Here is a 12649-nt window from a genome sequence, read left to right as displayed (position 1 = left end):
CTACCTGGGTAGAGCTGACTGTACAGCTGCCATTGGGCACTCCTAATTTGTTTGAGAGACTGAGACACAGATAATTTCTTCTTTTCTTTTTTTTAACTGGGTAATGATGTCATTTGTTTGTTTGCCTTTTTCCTCAAACACGAAAACCACACACAAACAAAAACAACCACCAACAATGTTACTTCCATGACTGTGATTTGGTTCAATGGTGGCTCTGCTTGTTTGACATACATGTGCCAGATTGTTTTTGTTTCTTTTGATGTGATTGGGTCAGTAATCTTTGTATGTTTCATGTGTTTGTTTGTTGTTTTGTTTTGTTCAGTGTGATTGGTTCAGTGATTTCAGCACTGCTGTGACATTGTCATCCTGTTTGGACCAGGCCTCTGTGAATAAACCAGCATATATTATCTGACTGTGTGTGTGTGTGTGTGTGTGTAGAGAAGCAAGATAGTTATATGATATATAGGGGGTTCATAAAAAAATAAGGACCGCTTGATAACTTGTTAAGTTTACTTTTTGGGACACAGTGATATGATGCTGACTTTCTGGTGAACAGCAGTGAAATGCAGCGAAAAGAATGAGCACCACTCCTAACCAGAGGTGATTTTTATATACATATGCTTCCTTTTGTTGTTATTATTTTATATTTTTTTATTATTTTTTTTTTTACAATGAAAACCCACAGCTATCATTTATAAACCTTGGAATGTCTTCTTTTTTTCTAAAGTTGTTGCTGATACATCAGTTTTTCACGTTTTTAATGTGATTTTAATTATCTCTCACATTTGCTTTTTTAACATTTTCCTGGAATTATTTTACAAACCTGCTTTTATGATTATGAAGTGGTTCTTAGCTATTTGTGAAGTCTGTTTAAAAAAAAAAAAGTGTGTGTGTGTGTGAAGAGAGAGAAAGAGAGATAAATCCAAGCCCAGATGTTTTCGTTTTCTATGAAGAATTGGAAGGAACGTAAGAAAACAGCCTTGGTTGAACTTTGAACCTTTAAAACTGATCAGGGGCTGTGTGGAATGGTAGTTTTTAGATATCTCTCATTGACATGCATGGCAAGTGCACATCACCAAACAGGGAGTACAGTTCAAACCCCTTCTGTCGGTCACTATTATTCCTACAAACGGAAGGTCAGTGTATGCACAGTGAGCAACAGCAGTTTCGCCCTGTGAACTGCTTGTTCTTCGGGCTTGCTACCCGCTTCAGACTGCCGACCAGAGAGAAACATAATAGTCAAGCACACACACACACACACACATAATATATATATATATATATATATGTTTATATCTAAATATATGAATATGAAATATATATATATATAAATATATATACATATGAATACATTTAAATATACATAGACATATTTGAATACGCATGTGATGATTCATAGTCGTGGCTTGGCATCCCACAACAAAGATTAAGGCGGTGGGGTTGTCGTTGCACACATGGTGGCAGGCTGTCGAGTCCAATCTGGAGACTGACATACAGGCAGGCCCCAACCTCTCACCGCTGCGTGGATGGAAGGCCATGTTGGGGCGGGGGGCAGGTGGGTGAGTCGGGGGGGCTCGGAGAGGGAGGTGTCTCTTCTGGGTTTGGTGACTGCTGTGTCACGGCTCCTTCCATCTCCTCTCTGCTGTGTCACGGCTCCTTCCATCTCCTCTCTGCTGTGTCATGCCTTCTCCTTCCATCTCCTCTCTGCTGTGTCATGCCTTCTCCTTCCATCTCCTCTCTGCTGTGTCATGCCTTCTCCTTCCATCTCCTCTCTGCTGTGTCACGGCTTCTCCTTCCATCTCCTCTCTGCTGTGTCACCCCTCCTCCTTCCATCTCCTCTCTGCTGTGTCATGGCTTCCTCCTTCCATCTCCTCTCTGATGTGTCACGGCTTCTCCTTCCATCTCCTCTCTGCTGTGTCACCCCTCCTCCTTCCATCTCCTCTCTGCTGTGTCACGCTTCCTCCTTCCATCTCCTCTCTGCTGTGTCACCCCTCCTCCTTCCATCTCCTCTCTGCTGTGTCACCCCTCCTCCTTCCATCTCCTCTCTGCTGTGTCATGCCTTCTCCTTCCATCTCCTCTCTGCTGTGTCATGCCTTCTCCTTCCATCTCCTCTCTGCTGTGTCATGCCTTCTCCTTCACTCTCCTCTCTGCTGTGTCATGCCTTCTCCTTCCATCTCCTCTCTGCTGTGTCACGCCTTCTCCTTCCATCTCCTCTCTGCTGTGTCATGCCTTCTCCTTCCATCTCCTCTCTGCTGTGTCATGCCTTCTCCTTCACTCTCCTCTCTGCTGTGTCACGGCTTCTCCTTCCATCTCCTCTCTGCTGTGTCACCCCTCCTCATTCCATCTCCTCTCTGCTGTGTCACGCTTCCTCCTTCCATCTCCTCTCTGCTGTGTCATGGCTTCCTCATTCCATCTCCTCTCTGCTGTGTCATGGCTTCCTCCTTCCATCTCCTCTCTGCTGTGTCACCCCTCCTCATTCCATCTCCTCTCTGCTGTGTCATGGCTTCCTCCTTCCATCTCCTCTCTGCTGTGTCACGGCTTCTCCTTCCATCTCCTCTCTGCTGTGTCACGGCTTCTCCTTCACTCTCCTCTCTGCTGTGTCACCCCTCCTCATTCCATCTCCTCTCTGCTGTGTCATGACTTCCTCATTCCATCTCTTCTCTGCTGTGTCACGCTTCCTCCTTCCATCTCCTCTCTGCTGTGTCACGGCTTCTCCTTCCATCTCCTCTCTGCTGTGTCACCCCTCCTCCTTCCATCTCCTCTCTGCTGTGTCATGCCTTCTCCTTCACTCTCCTCTCTGCTGTGTCATGGCTTCCTCATTCCATCTCCTCTCTGCTGTGTCACGGCTTCTCCTTCCATCTCCTCTCTGCTGTGTCACCCCTCCTCCTTCCATCTCTTCTCTGCTGTGTCATGGCTTCTCATTCCATCTCTTCTCTGCTGTGTCACGGCTTCTCCTTCCATCTCCTCTCTGCTGTGTCATGGCTTCCTCATTCCATCTCCTCTCTGCTGTGTCACGGCTTCTCCTTCCATCTCCTCTCTGCTGTGTCACGCTTCCTCCTTCCATCTCCTCTCTGCTGTGTCATGGCTTCCTCATTCCATCTCCTCTCTGCTGTGTCACGGCTTCTCCTTCCATATCCTCTCAGCCCTGTATGTGTGCATTCTCTGAGAAGAACTGATGGGAGACACAGCCCACCCACATGGTGAATGGTGTGTCTCCAGGCCTTCTGATCCACTGAGGCTGGAGCTGACCTTGCAGGTACAGTAGTAGAAGGCATCCTTCAAGTCTGGACAAGACTCTGCATGGGAGTTTTGCTCAGGGTGCTGTTTTGGGCACAGCGTTGGTTCTGGCGTCACAGGCCTGTACAGTGAATGGCCTCCCCTGCACTTTGTGCAGAAGAAGTCTGATGCTGACCTGTCTGTCAAACTTTGGACCTTTCGTTTCGCGGCACTTCTGGCTGTTGGGCAAGTGTCTCTTGCCGGGAACTAGTAGAGGCCTTTTATGCACCACCTGCCTCCAGGATGGCTGTTTGGAAGCTGCAGCTTCCCACGTGTTGACGTTCATGCCCAAGGTCTTCAGGTACACACACACACACATTATACATATATATATATATATATATATATACAAAAGATCCTTGACATAAAGTGGCAAGACAGGGTCTCCATCCTCCAGGTCCTAGAGAGGAGCGGCCTGCCCAGCATCGAAAGCCTGCTGCTTGGCTTATTATATGACTTCACCACAGCAATTTGCCTAAAAAAAAATCAAATGTTATCCAACAATAACTGACAGCACACTAACAGAACGTGCGTACGCGCGTATCTTTTTCCGTGCTAGTAAAATGGCGTAAAATCGAAGAACACACACACACACACACAGAGCGAAAGTGACATACACAGGCACAACCACTCTCAACTGAATCTTACTGGTCGAAACCATTCACAAAACTAAGTTTATCGATGTATGGACATCTTGCCTCAAGATGAAGCTTGTCAACGTTCTTCCTATTTTCCTTTGTTTTTCCGCTTTACACTTGTTGATCGATCTTGAGCACGAGATGTTCGAGCAAGTAGGATTGTCGAATCATCAAAAGTAGAGCGGACCTACCACGGCCCATCAACGACTGGAACGACCACCCCAGGAAGTCGTGGATGCCAACACACACACACACACACACACACACACATACGTTTGTGTCACGGGCACTGACCTATAAACACGATCTCAGTGGTCACGGGCCTCCAGTCTCTCCCGCAGTAACCCAGATTTTTTTGATTTTTTTTATTGCGCATCCGACCTCCCCTTAAAGTGACAGAATATTCAACATGATGACTGCGGTCACTACGATGGAAGAAGAAGAAGAAAATATGAAGGGAAATAACTGTAAGAATCCCAGTTTCGTGACGTCATCGCTCGTGCCCTGCCTGGGAATTAGCCGGGTGAGGATGAGGTGTGGAGGGATTCTCGTTGTTACACCGGCTTTGACACTGCGCAAAAGTTCGCATGGCCGCTCGCTGTGGACCCGTTCGCTGTTTTCGCGCCCGAAGTTTCCGGTCAAGACGGCGGTCGCTGTGCTGTGAGTGAAAAAGTCACCAGACAGAAATGCTACCTTGCTTGTGCTTTCTCATTCTCGTCCTGGAGTGATTCCTGACTTCGAACAACATTTACAGAGGTAAGTGTAGCACGACGACGACTATTGGAGTTTAACGACCTATTGGCGTCTACACCCTTAAGGTCAAGTTTGTTCGGTTGGAGTTGTTTTAATGCGTGTATTTGTTTGTGTGGTTGGGGTTGTATGTATTTGGTGGTGAGGGGGTTGTATGTGTGTGTCACTGGGGTTGTATGTGTTTGATGGTGAGGGGGTTGTTTTGGTTTTAGAGGGTGGGGTTGTGTGCGTTTGGTGGTAGGAGTTGTTCGTTTGTGTGGTTGGGGTTGTGTGTGTTTGATGGTAGGGGGTTGTTAGTGTAGTTGGTGTGTATGGGGTTGTGTGTGTTGCTGTTGTAATGGGGTTGTATTGGTATGATTTTGTGGTTTTGTTTGTAATGTTGACTGCTTGTGCTGTCAGTGGTTGTGCTGTGGTGTAGGGGTTAGGTTTTGTTAGTTTTGCCTTATGAGGATTGTTTGTGTAGTTTGTGGGTCTTGCGTTTCGTTGTTGCTAAGGGTTCTGCTTTTTTGTGTTGGTGGTGTGGTTACTGTTTGTGGTGGTGGTGTTGGTAATTTTTTGGTGTGGTCGACGGCGAAGGAGGAAGAGAGCCCGGCGACAGGGGGAGCGCCCAGTGTTTTGTTTTTGTTTTTCACACACTTACAGTTGGCTATGTTGACATAGTACTGTTATACATTGTACGAAACTATGTCATACGAAACCATGCCAATGGTTGGGCGGCTTTGTCTGGAAAGATCTAGAGAATAAACAAGAAAGATCCACACGCTCTGGGTTGTGTCCATTCTGTCATAAATACTGTATAATACGAGTATTTCAAGTACGTGCGCATCAGTGTGTGTTCGCACCTCCCCCCCCCTCCCCCACACCCCCCCCCCTCCCACACACACACAGAGTGTGATACACACACACTGCAAACACAAACACACACACACACACACACACACACACTACAAACACACACAGACACACACGCACCACACACACACACACCACACACACACACACGCACACACCACAAACACACATGCACATGAGGTCTTTCACTGTTCTCTTGTCTCTTTCTGTCTCTCGCCTAAAAGTGAATATGAGTAACTGTATTGTATTTGGCAAAGGTGGAGCCAGAGAATAATGAACTCATGATGTTTCCATGGTTAATGTGAATATGTAGATGTGCTTGAGGATTCATTTCTCTACAAATAAGGATTGAGTGGGGTTTTTATGCGGCTTGCAAGAATTCATTCTGAGTACGTCAGGAAAATCTGGCAAACAGATCAAAGCGATAGGATTAGTTTACATCAGTTTGACACCACTGGTACAATATATTTACATCAGTTTGACATTATTAGTACAATATATTTACATCAGTTTGACACCACTGGTACAATATATTTACATCAGTTTGACACCACTGGTACAATATATTTACATCAGTTTGACATCATTAGTACAATATATTTACATCAGTTTGACACCACTGGTACAATATATTTACATCAGTTTGACATTATTAGTACAATATATTTACATCAGTTTGACACCACTGGTACAATATATTTACATCAGTTTGACATCACTGGTACAATATATTTACATCAGTTTGACATCATTAGTACAATATATTTCCATCAGTTTGACACCACTGGTACAATATATTTCCATCAGTTTGACATCATTAGTACAATATATTTACATCAGTTTGACACCACTGGTACAATATATTTACATCAGTTTGACATAATTAGTACAATATATTTAAGCAAACAGGCAGTATTTATTAGTTCAGTCGATCTGGAAATTGTGGTCTTGTTACCTTTGTTGTGTTTCATATGAATGTGATTATCTTTGTCTGTGACAAAATTTCTGGGCTTTTCCTGTTGCAGACATCTTGCGGTGTGTGCAGTGTGTGTGTCAAGATCGGGACGGAGTTCATCCCCAGTGTCCATGATGACTGTGCACTTTCGGCACCTTGTCCTCTCCCTGGCAGTTGTGTTGCCTGGGGTCTGTGGGGTCTACACGCAGCCACAACTGAAGCTGTACGGACACTGCACATCTGTGATGACCTTCAGTTGCTCCTATGACAAAGACCTTATGAACTACCATCGCCGCTCTGACTTCAGAAAAATGCAGATAGCTCACTTGGACGAGAGCAATAACAGAACAGTTCTGGCTACTTTACTTGATGATGGTAGCACGCGGAAGAACTTACAAGTGATTCAGAGAATGGGAGAAAGAAGCATCCATGTCACTGGTGGCATTGACAGTTCCAGTGGTGTGGCCACACTCCATTTCCTGGTGTTTGAGTTTGAACTTGATGTGAACATGTGGAACTATGGAACATACACTTGCTCTGTTGATTGGTTTAGCGACCAGTCTGACCCATGGGTTAAACGACTAAATCTGTTTCCCTACGACACCCTGCCAAAGACCGATTCGGGGTTTGAGATCCGCAGAAGCAGTTCGACTGATCTGACCTGCGTCGCGTCCATTCCAGCTTACTATGCAAGTGTGGACACTTACCTGAGCATCTTTCAAGCATCTAACAGTAACATCATGGCAATTTGGTACAAGAACAATGCCGCATTCACTAAAATACCCTTTAAAGCAGTGTACAGTCCATTGCATGCTAAAGGAGACATACATCACGCAAGGGTTCGTCTGTTGGATGTGCCCGATGAGGCCACTGACTACCAGTGTACTGTCAGCAGCATGGGAAGAAAGTTTTCTTCCCAGGTGGTTACTTTAGAACCTGGCTGCCCTGTCAGCTGTGGGCTGACTTGCTCTGGGATGTACTTTTGCATCATTGCATGTGCTGTGATTGCTGCTGTGGTTGGGATTGTTTTTTGCATGAAATGTAGATTAGCGAAGCAGAAATGTAGATTTGTGAAGGAGAAACTTCAGTGTTTTTTTCTCATCTGTTGTCGACGGAATGCTCTGGCAACTGAAGTTGGAGAGCAGATACCGATGAATCTAGTGATTTAAGCAGTGTTCTTTCTCTTGCATTTGTCACAACCAGTTGGCACAATTCAGGTTTTCTTTTTTTTTATTTTGTGTGTGTGTCTTGTTCTTTTTTGTTTTTAACAAAACAGTGTTCTTTACCCGTGTTTTATGACTCTATCATTACGTTTTTAGCTGAAAAATGAAATGTAAGTTGATCAGCTTGATGGTGGGCTCCATTCAGGGTTTTTTCTTTTTTTTTTCTTTTTTTTTACAGCTTGATGGTGGGCTGCATTCAGGGTTTTTTCTTCTTCTTTTTTTTTTAAATTTTTTTTTACAGCTTGATGGTGGGCTCCATTCAGAGTTTTTTTCTCTTTTTTTAAAATTTTTTATTTTACAGCTTGATGGTGGGCTTCATTCAGGGTTTTTTCTCTTTTTTTTTTTACAGCTTGACTGTGGGCTCCATTCAGGGTTTTTTCTTCTTTTTTTTTTTTACAGCTTGATGGTGCGCTCCATTCAGGGTTTTTTGTTTTTGTTTTGTTTTTTACTGCTTGATGGTGGGCTCCATTCAGGTTTTTTTTTTTTTAAATCTTTTTTTACAGCTTGATGGTGGGCTCCATTCAGGGTTTTTTCCATCTTTTTATTTTTTATTTTTTACAGCTTCATGGTGGGCTGCATTCAGGGTTTTTTCTTCTTCTTTTTTTTTTTTTTTAAACACCTCGATTCACTGTGTTCCAAGACAACCATTTTGAGTTGAAATGTTTGAGTATCAAGATATTTCTGTTTTCAGCAGTGATGCCATTAAAACAAAAAAGAAGAAGAAGAAAAGCTTCAGCCATTTACAGTGTTGGGTAATTTTTGTAGAGCTTGGATTCTTTTTCATGTTTGTTATATATGAACTGTTTGTCAAGAAAGAAACTGTATTGTGTACACATGAGCATCTTATACAAATAGCCTTTTTTGTTGTTGTTTTTATACACTGTATAAATGCACTTAAAAAAAAAGAAGAAAAAAAGAACAGCAAAAACAGTATAAAAAGCATCAATGCACATTTTGAAATTTTTTTCAGTCTTGAATAATGATATTTGCCTTGAGTTATATAACTTAAAATGATCCCCAGTGGGATGCTGGGGTGTCAATCAGTACGATTATAAGTATCATCACCTCCTGGAAAATCTCTGCTTGAAATTTCCTCTTTTATATATATATATATATATATATATTTTTTTTATTGCTGTCTTTATTTCTATTTTTTCTCTTCTTTCACTATCATCTGCTTTTCGTTCCTCCCCAGTCCATTCCCCATTCTTTTTTTCCAGCAAGCCTTGACACTTTTTCCTTTTTCCACTGTGTATGATGTACTGGGTTGTTTTGGTTGAGTGATTAGGTAGTGAGGATGTAGACACTGATTTGGTAGTGAGATTGTAAACACTGTGTTGGGCACTAGCAGTCCATTATGCAGTGTTATTTGCATATATGTGATCTGTTTATGTTTTTATTTGTTTGGCTTTGAAATATTTTTATCCTTTGTCATGATGATGAATCAAGCTGAAAAGCACAGCCTAGACATATTTGTCGAGGGGATATGTCATGAATTGTGTTTTGCAGGTTTTCCTACCCGTTTTGCGAAAAAAAAAAAAGAAAAGAAATATCTTTGCGGGTTATCATCATGGCACTGTGCGATTACTTTGCATATTGTGCAGTAGGCTTAAGTGTCAGTCTGCTTCAGTGAGACTGTATGCAGTGTGTTAAAATGGAACTGATGATGATGTTTTCAAAACAAAATTTGACCTTCGATGCAAGGGACAAAAAAACCCAACAACCCCCCCCCCCCCCCCAAAAAAAAAAAATACATGTAAGCAACAAAGAAACAAATAAGAAAGACAAAACAAGGTAGTCTGCTACAGAAATATTTTCCCATTATACTCTTTGGATTAAAAAAAACTTCAGAGTGATTGGTGCTTACTTTATCAATTAAATAGAGATGATGTAACAGTTGCTGTCTTTCACTTTATACTCTTTGCTGTCTCCTGAAATCTACAAAGTGATTACTGTTTAGCTGATTAATTAAATTAGAGATAACAGTTACATATGTAACTGCGGACACTTCATTGGTTGCCTGTTCAAGCCAGAATTGAATATAAAGTTATCTGTCTATGCTTTCAGTGCCTGAATTGTGATACCACACCCTCTTATCTTTCTGAGCTTGTTAACCCGTACGTGCCAAACAGAACATTGAGATCTCTTGATTCCTCCCAGCTAACTGTTCCCCGATACTTCATTAATTCCTGTGGAAAGAGGTCATTTTCCGTCTTTGGCCCAACAACTTGGAATTCTCTGCATATTGCTCCCAGACAAACAACTCATCTATCTACCTTTAAAGCAAATCTTAAAACTTATCTCTATAAAAAAAATACTTGTCATAATCAAATAGTGCTGTTGTCCCAGGCTCATGGCAAGGTGAGTGTGTGTGATGGGAGAGTGGAGAGAATGGGGGTGGGTAGGTGGATGATGGTGGTGTGGTTTGAAAGGGAGAATGACCCGATTTTTACCCCTTTTACCTTTTTGTATCCAAAATTTTATTTTAAAATTTTTACAAAATCTATGGCATGCAGATTACAATTATATTCCTTTTTCCATGTATATATTTTATGTGAAAATTGCTGTCATCTCAGCCGTTTAATCATGTGTGTCTGTGCGTGTGTGTTAGTGCGAGTGTTGGAGTGTAACAGTTGTACTGATAGTATGTTACATTTGTAAGTTTTATGCATTGTGTTTTTATAATATTAATGATTCTGTTTTATGTTTCTACTACTTTTTATATGCTTTCTTGTTTCACTTTAGGTACTGGATTGTAAAGCGCTAAGAGTTTGCTTATGCTTGTATTATAGCGCTATATAAAAATAAAATATTATTATTATTATATGTTTGCTTGTGTCATTTCCTGAGCGGTGAATGGAAGCCTGTGGTGATCTGTTGTGTTTGTCTGATTGTCTCTGCCCCTCTCTCTATTGTTTTTTGTTTTTTTCCAGATTGTCACCAAACATATTAGATCATAGATCTGTGTAACACTATTAATCAACCTACAGTGAAAACAATATCGAACTGATAACAACTCAACATGTATCTAGCAAATTGGCCTATGGGACTCAAAGCAACACTTGGGAAGCATTTCAAACATAATCAAACATCAGCAGACATTATCAAACAAAAAACCCAAACATTATCAAACATTATTGGACAAAGCACACATTATCAGAGCACACATTATCAAACTTTATCAGACAGAGCACACATTATCAAACAACACAGATGATCAAACTTTATCAAACAACATTATCAAACAGAGCACACATCAAACAGACATTATCAAACATCAGAACACACATTATCAAACAGAGCACACATTATCAAACATGATCAAACAGCAGGCATAATCAAACATTATCAGACAGAGTACACATTATCAGACAGAGCACACATTATCAATAAGAGCACACATCAAACTATCAAACATTATCTGAACACACATTATCAAACAGAGCACACATTATAAAACAGCAGCACACATTATCAAACACAGCACACATTATCAAACACAGCACACATTATCAAACACAGCACACATTCATTTTATGAAACGGAGCACACATTATCAAACTTTATCAGACAGATGTTTTAGAGTGAACCGAGCCCCCCCCCCAGCCCTCGAAGAACACTTCCCAAACCAGATGTAAAGGTCAATATCTGGTAACGCACTTTGTTGTCATGATCTGTCATCTCCTCATTAGGAGGAAGGTGGCAGAATGGTTAAGACGCTCAGCTGCCAATACAGAGAGTCCGTGAGGGTGTGGGTTCGAATCCCGCTCTCGCCCTTTCTCCTAAGTTTGACTGGAAAATCAAACTGAGCGTCTAGTCTTTCGGATGAGACGATAAACCGAGGTCCCGTGTGCAGCACGCACTTGGCGCACTGAAAAAGAACCCATGGCAACGAGAGTGTTGTCCTCTGGCGAAATTACGTAAAATGAAATCCACTTTCATAGGTACACAAATATGTAAGCATGCACTCAAGGCCTGACTAAGCGCGTTGGGTTATGCTGCTGGTCAGGCATCTGCTCAACAGATGTGGTGTAGCGTGTATGGATTTGTCCGAACGCAGTGACGCCTCCTTGAGAAAGTGAAACTGAAACTGAAACTGTCATCAGTGCGCTTGCTTGGGTTTCTCTCTCTTTCCAAATGAACTAACGCGCATTCGCTAACTTGAACTTCAAAATTGATTATTTTATTTTCAAGTCTATCGGGAAAGCCCACTGATCTAAAAATAGGGGAAAACCCTGTATTTCTCAATACCGTCCCTGTTACCGGGAACATCGTCGACCTTGGCCTTGCCGCGAACTCAGTCCCTGTGACGTGAGCGGTGTGGCATTGAAAACACCCCTCCTCCTGAGAAATAAGTCCAGTCGCAAAGCAGGTCTAATCTCATTGCCCGACTTGTCCGTCTCGCTGTCTGTTTTTCTCTCTCTCTAAAACACGCAAGATTTGTCCTCCCCGGTCTATGTGTGTTTCAGTGTGCGTTTTCCATTCCCCCAAACGTTTTCTCTATACTTTATTCCTATTCTCTCCACTGAGAAAACATCTCTGCACGCTTTACAAGTCTTTCGTTTCAACACTGAGTCCCCCCCCCCTCCCTCCCACCCCGCGCGGTTCATAACAGTTTTACCGTTCATATCACAGCGTCACGGTTCATAACACAGAGTGTCACGGTTCATAACAGTTTAAGCGTCAGTTCATAACACAGAGCTTCAGGATTCATAACACAGCTAACCGTTCATAACACAGAGCGAAGTTAACCGTTCATAACACAGAGCTCCACAATCCATAACACAGCTAACCGTTCATAACACAGAGCTTCACAATCCATAACACAGCTAATCGTTCATAACACAGAGCTTAACCGTTCATAACACGGCTAACCGTTCATAACACAGAGCTTAACCGTTCATAACACGGAGCTTAACCGTTCACAACACAGAGCTTAACCGTTCATAACACAG

General features: G+C 42.3%; 1 protein-coding gene across 1 annotated transcript; it reads left to right on the top strand.

The window, feature by feature from the left end:
• The first annotated feature begins 4510 nt into the window (after positions 1 to 4510).
• Positions 4511 to 10518, top strand: LOC143301129 (uncharacterized). Its single transcript, XM_076615185.1, has 2 exons — positions 4511 to 4670; positions 6542 to 10518. The coding sequence occupies exon 2, from the start codon at positions 6603 to 6605 to the stop codon at positions 7638 to 7640; it is 1038 nt and encodes a 345-aa protein (XP_076471300.1). The 5' UTR covers positions 4511 to 4670; positions 6542 to 6602; the 3' UTR covers positions 7641 to 10518.
• Positions 10519 to 12649: the final 2131 nt, after the last annotated feature.

The sequence above is a fragment of the Babylonia areolata genome, chromosome 27 (assembly GCF_041734735.1).
Source record: "Babylonia areolata isolate BAREFJ2019XMU chromosome 27, ASM4173473v1, whole genome shotgun sequence".
In the NCBI taxonomy this organism is placed as follows: Eukaryota; Metazoa; Mollusca; class Gastropoda; order Neogastropoda; family Buccinidae; genus Babylonia; species Babylonia areolata.
The sequence above is the reverse complement of the archived record's forward strand: the minus strand, read 5'-3'. Positions and strand labels throughout refer to the sequence as shown.

Bases quoted from the DNA above. Each gene is read 5' to 3' on its own strand.
- LOC143301129 (XM_076615185.1), top strand. From the start codon at position 6,603: ATGATGACTGTGCACTTTCGGCACCTTGTCCTCTCCCTGGCAGTTGTG.